The sequence below is a fragment of the Corylus avellana genome, chromosome ca1, assembly GCF_901000735.1.
Source record: "Corylus avellana chromosome ca1, CavTom2PMs-1.0".
Taxonomy (NCBI): Eukaryota; Viridiplantae; Streptophyta; class Magnoliopsida; order Fagales; family Betulaceae; genus Corylus; species Corylus avellana.
In genome coordinates, this window is record NC_081541.1 from 44,074,406 (window position 1) to 44,080,355 (window position 5,950).

General features: G+C 31.6%; 1 protein-coding gene across 1 annotated transcript; it reads right to left on the minus strand.

The window, feature by feature from the left end:
- Positions 1-1,393: 1,393 nt before the first annotated feature.
- On the minus strand, positions 1,394-2,183 carry LOC132167436 (transcription factor MYB4-like). Its single transcript, XM_059578407.1, has 3 exons — positions 2,042-2,183; positions 1,800-1,929; positions 1,394-1,694 (listed from the first exon to the last, which is right to left on the minus strand). Exons 1-3 carry the CDS (start codon positions 2,181-2,183, stop codon positions 1,394-1,396), a joined length of 573 nt encoding a protein of 190 aa, XP_059434390.1.
- Between the last annotated feature and the right edge of the window lie 3,767 nt (positions 2,184-5,950).

Sequence of the window (5,950 nt, forward strand, 5' to 3'; positions counted from 1 at the left end):
ATTCTTTATTTATTCTTCTTTCCCTTTATAATTCTTTTAATTTATTCAACTTCTTTCATCCCTTTTCTTTTATTTCCAGACTCATGAGCTCTCTCTCGATCTCAATCTCCCTTTTCTCTCTCTCTCACTCTCTCTGCATATACATGCAGCCGGCTAGCTCCCTCTAAAGGGAAGAAAAGGAAAAGGAGAAGAGAGAAAGAAGAGAAGAAGAAGAAGAAAAAAGGAGAAGAGAAGCAGAAGAAGAAGAAAAAAAATAAAGGAGAAGATAAAAAGATTTTTTGAAGATTTGTTGGGTTTGACGTTTGGGCTTTTGATTTTTCAAGTTGATTTTTTGATTTTTTGATTTGGGTTTTTAATTTTTTGAAGATTTTTTGGGTTTGGGTTTTGAAAATGGAGGAAAGAAGAGAGAGCTAGAGAGTGAGAAAATGGAGAAAAGAAGAGCAGGGAGAGAGTTGGCTGGGAGAAAATGGAGAAACGGTACTGGCCGGTGAACTAAATTAAAAAATATATATATATTTTAATTGAAAAAAAAAATCCAGAAATTTTTTTTTAAAAAAAAAGAAAAATTATTATTTTTTAATAATTTTTAAATTATTGTTGTGTTAATTTTGACACGTCAAGAAATTTTCTGACGTGTCAAAATTTTTCTGATGTGTCAGACCACTTGACATGTCAGAAAACTTAAGTCGGGAAAAAATTAGTATTTTTGTAGTGATATATGTAAAGATCGATGGAGCATTTTTCATTGACTAAATCCCTGCTCTATAGTTTACAGAAAGCTCATCTTTTTTTACGTTGATTCCATGTAAACTGAGCTCCTCTTGAAATACGTAAAGGAACTTCGCCATATATGTAAGGCTTGCCATGCATGCATTTGGCTGATGATCATGATAGACGTTAATTTCTTCATATATATATTTACGTAAAACTTCCTAGAGATCTCTTCATATTACTATAATATTGTTGTCTTTCTTAATTGTTGTTCTTTTTTATTTTATTTTATGTCTTTTAAGCTTTCTTTCGATGTTCTGATTTGAGGGTTGTAAAGTTGTTTGTCTGCTGTTTCCTTTGTGGTTTTGCAATTATATTGATTCTTTGTCGTTAAGGTACGGTAGATGTTTTAGCCTGAATCTCATAAGATTCAGATTTTTTCTGTACAGCTTTGTTTGGTTGTTTTTGTAGTTGTTATAGAAATGTCATTATCCAAAACAAAAACAAAAAGCAATATCCAGAACAATTCTGCTTTCTTTTGGTCTGAGTTTCTGTCCTGGCTTGTTTTCTAGGAGAATTTTCTTTTTCTTTTTCTTTTCCTTTTCTTTCATGAATAAGGAGATAACAACAATTATTATTCGCATATATATAACATTAATGCTCACCTTTGATAATGAGTGAGTCAAGGATCCTCGTCGAGTTCAAGAAATTTGTTCACCCACTCTAAACCATATGATCCATCAATGGTGAAGTCAAAGAAGGTGTTCATGTCAAGGTTTCCTGCAGAGGTCCCACTTCCTTTAGCACCCTCCACGTCCGCATGAGTGATGGTGCAGGTTTCCTGTGTCAAAATGTTGACCTCTTGGGCTGCTGACGCCACTACTTTCTCCTTCTGATTTATTTTCTTCCTCAAATGAGAATTCCAATAGTTCTTTATCTCGTTGTCGGTTCTTCCGGGAAGTCTCCCAGCAATTAAAGACCACCTGTATAATAAACATGTACTCAAACATCACACATTCACGGATTTCGTTCACATTGAAAAAATATGTCATCCTAATTGTATAGCAGTCAAGTAAAAATATGTTCACCTGTTCCCGAGTAGCTTATGAAGCCTAAGTATCAAATCCTCTTCTGCATCTGAAATGTTGCCTCTTTTGATATTGGGTCTTAGATAATTCAACCATCTCAATCTGCAACTCTTCCCACATCGATTTAAACCTGCAAAAAACATGAGAACCTATCATCAAATAAATTAAAGTTAGAAAAACATATTTTTTTTCCCATGTGATATATATATATAGGTTTAATCTTAAGATAAGTGGTAATGAACCTGCTTCAAGTGCAATTGTTTTCCACCTCTTTGCACCATGGATTTCAATGTACTGAGAGAGTTTTTGATCTTCCTCTGCAGTCCATGCTCCTTTGTTGAGTGCTACTTTCTTAGCTGATCCATCAATATTTTTTGGTGCCATTTGAGAGAGAGAGGTGATATTTTTGCTGCTAGGGACAGTGAGAGACAATTAATATTGCTAGCTTGCTGATGAAGAGAGGCAGGAGAGGGAGAGAGAAGTGAGAATTTAATTTAGTGGTGTTAAAGAAGGAGTTGAAGAGTCAGCAAGTCAATCCAACTACCTTTCCTAGCTAGGGGGACAAGAAAAGTAGTACAGAACATCAACTACCGGTTTTAGATTGCTCAAAATGGGAAGTGGAATATATCTTTCTCCCAACATTATTAAATAAGGTTACTTTTAAAATTATCATCCGATATATGAGTTGGATTTTTATTAGATTTTGATTTAATTATAATTTTAAAAGCCACCTATAAGAATAAAAAAAAAATGAAAGTAAATAGAATTCTTCATTAAGGTTAAGTAATCTAAATATATATATATATATATATATATATATATATATAATAGCAGAATCACTAGCCTAAAGTATCTAAAAATATGAAAAGTGTGATAATATGAGTAAGGCTAGAAAATAAATTATGATATGGTATCACATATCATACGTGTGAGAAATGAAAGCTAAATAGCTAAGCTCAAAGTTAAAGGAATTTTCTTAAGCACAAATATTATGATGAAAAACTATGACTGAAGAGTACTATTCAATATAGTTACTATTTCATGAATTTGTGACACATTTTTTAAAATAATAAATCTTATTAGATTGTGACACATCATTTGGAAATCATATTTTAGAGAAAGAATATGGGAAGTGTAGCACTTCTCATTCTTGTCGCTTCATCTACATTGAATATTTCTTTAATCAAATTGATTTTCCACCACCTTGTGTTGTCATCAATTAATTCTTTTACCCGAGCGTCTTTACCAAGAATTTGACCAATGATTGGGCAACATATTATGTGGGAATCGTAATCAATTTATCCTTCCAAATTTTAATTGATTCTCCATTTTCCACTCTCAATAGTAGACTAGCTTTTAAGAGTTTCGTGGAATTTCATATGCTCACTTCTCCATGTATACAACTGCTTGCAGCCCATATTTGCCTAAAAAAAACCCTTTGGCATGGGGACAGTATTTTTCCTTAAAAATTCTAGCAACCAATGTGTGATGATTATGAAGCATTCACCACCCTTGTTTTGCCAAATAAAACCAGATTAAAGCAATATTCTAGGTCTATCCAAAACCCTATCCCCCTTGATTTTTTGACATCTCCATTCTTACCCAACTCATCAACTCGCGCCACCTTTGACTCATTTTCTTTATGTCTTCACTAGAATTTGAACATCTTTGAGTTTATTTCTCCAACAAAGTGACGGGTAATTGAAATATACCCATATTGTGCGAATTGTGCTTAATAATTAATATCTATCCATATAAAAGTGATCTTCATCAATAAAAATAGCAAACGCTCTTCAAGTTCAAATGAGCCATACACGGCCAAAAAATTGGAATGCATATATGGTGAGAGGTATATGTCATGATTAAATAGTGTGCATTGAAAACTTTTGAATGGCCTCCTGACCTATGGAAGGACTTATGGTTGGCTCCAATCCCACTTGTCTCAAGAAAATTAGTTCATCTTCGTCTTTTGGCCTTCGCTCACGAAAGATTGATCACACCCCAAACCAGGCCCCCCCGGCCCCCCAAACCACCACTAGGGCAAGGATGATAAGAGCATTTCTAATGGCTTTGTTATTTTGCATTTTTAGCTAAAATAGCTAATAAAAATGTCAGGAAAAAAAAAAAAAAAAAAAAAACCCTCCATTAATGTATCTAAAAGCAAACGTAAAATCCGGTCATGAATAATTATTTTAATAATATTTTTTATCTTCTTCTCGTTGTTTAACCTCTCTTTCTGTCTTCCGATCGCAATTGATGCAAAAAACTTATGTAAAATTTACTTGCTCAAATAAATTTTGAGTGATATAGTCTACCATTTAAATAATTTGTGTGATATAAAATTTTTTATATTAATTATTTAAATTATTAGTGATTCGTACAAGTGACACATCGACCGGTGTCCTTTGTCCGATAATTGTATGGTTAAGATAAGCAGATGACACGTTGAATCAGTTCCGTGGTACAGCTGTACAGATGGGACGAAGTACGGAGGAAGAGTTTTCATTTTCATAGTACACATAAGCACGGGTTGAGGAAATTCTAACCTGATTTTAAAATTATTATTAAGTTTAGAATAAATAATTATTAAATTATAATTTATTTGTAATCGTAAAAGTCAAGTCAAAAAATATAAAAATAAAAACTATTATTTCTCTTTTGCTTTTATGGCACATTCTATATATAAACACATGTTAAAAAACAGGGATACATCAACATCATGATCATGTCACTTGTACCATATTTGCTTTTATAGAAAGTAAAGCTCCATACCATATTTGTATTTTAAAATTATCACACAATATTTTATTTTATTTTACTATTATTATTTTTTTATTTAACAATATTTGATCTAGCTAATAATTAGTTGTAACTGTCACGTTAGCATCGTGAAATAATTACGAGATACAAATATAATTTTTAGTATTACTCTTTTACGAGCGTGTTCAATAACCATTTTAAGGATTTTTTTTTTTTTTTGATTAAAAAAGTATTTTGATGTGGATGTTTTGAATTTTTGTTAGTATTTTGTGTTGAAAATTGTTTGTTATATTCTTTAATTTTTTTAATAGAAATAAAAAATAAAAGTAGTGATCGTGAGCGAATTAGGAAACGCACCCATATCACATGTACATTTTATTGGTGGTCCTTTCAATATAGCACCCATATCACATGTACATTTTATTGGTGGTCCTTTCAATATAGATGTGGTCCTTATATGCTCTATAATTCAAGTTCAAAATATGTATTTTTTTCAAAATATTTGTGCGAGGTAAATATTCTAAATAACTTCTTAAAATTCTGTATAAGAGTATCTAGGTGCATTACATAAGGATATTTACTTTTTTTTTTAAGTCATAAATGTTATATTTTGGCAGTCTAAAATGCTCACAAGTATCCCTTTATTATATTATTATTAGAATGCTTATATAATACAAAAGCATATATCAAAATATATTATAAATTTAAATTATTTGGTATCTTAATATAAGTAATAGCTGGGTCCAAGTGTTATTAATTTCCAAAAAAAAAAATTATATATATATAAATTTCTCTAACAATGGTTAATAAAAAGTAGGTTACAAAAGAACCAAAATATAATATATAAAATGGTTTTAGGGTAGCTAAATATGTGACAATGACAAGTACAACCGTTTTTTGTTGTAATATTCCTGACAAATTAAAGAATGAGTATAACTCTTAATAAGTTTATAGACAAGATTGTCGAGGTAAAACAGGATCACTTTTGTAACATTGAGCTCTAAGAGTAGGGTTAGAGTGTTCTAATTTAGTTAAAGTATGTTTGGAATTAGTCCTATGTTACAAATGAGAGAAAATATAATTTCTGGACACTTTGGAAAATTTTGTGTAGAATGATCAATCGGTGTCCTAGAATGATCAACCAATAATGTTCAAACCCTAACAATGTATATGAAGTCAACGTTGACACGTCTTTAAAAACAGTTAAATAATATAAAATCTTTCCATCCCTTTTTACTTAGGGATATCAACCCGGTCCAGTTTCTTGGTTTTTGGCTAAAACGGGAACCGGAACCAGGGTACCCCGGTTCTTGGATTTGGGAAACCGGAACTGGAAACTGGGTCCTGGTTAACCGAGGTCCTAGTTACCGGCCGGTTCCGATTTTTACCAG

Bases quoted from the DNA above. Each gene is read 5' to 3' on its own strand.
- LOC132167436 (XM_059578407.1), bottom strand. From the start codon at position 2,183: ATGGCACCAAAAAATATTGATGGATCAGCTAAGAAAGTAGCACTCAAC. The intron at 1,930-2,041 runs GTTCATTACCAC...TGTTTTTTGCAG, and splicing joins AACAATTGCACTTGAAGCAG to GTTTAAATCGATGTGGGAAG. The intron at 1,695-1,799 runs GTGAACATATTT...TTTATTATACAG, and splicing joins CATAAGCTACTCGGGAACAG to GTGGTCTTTAATTGCTGGGA.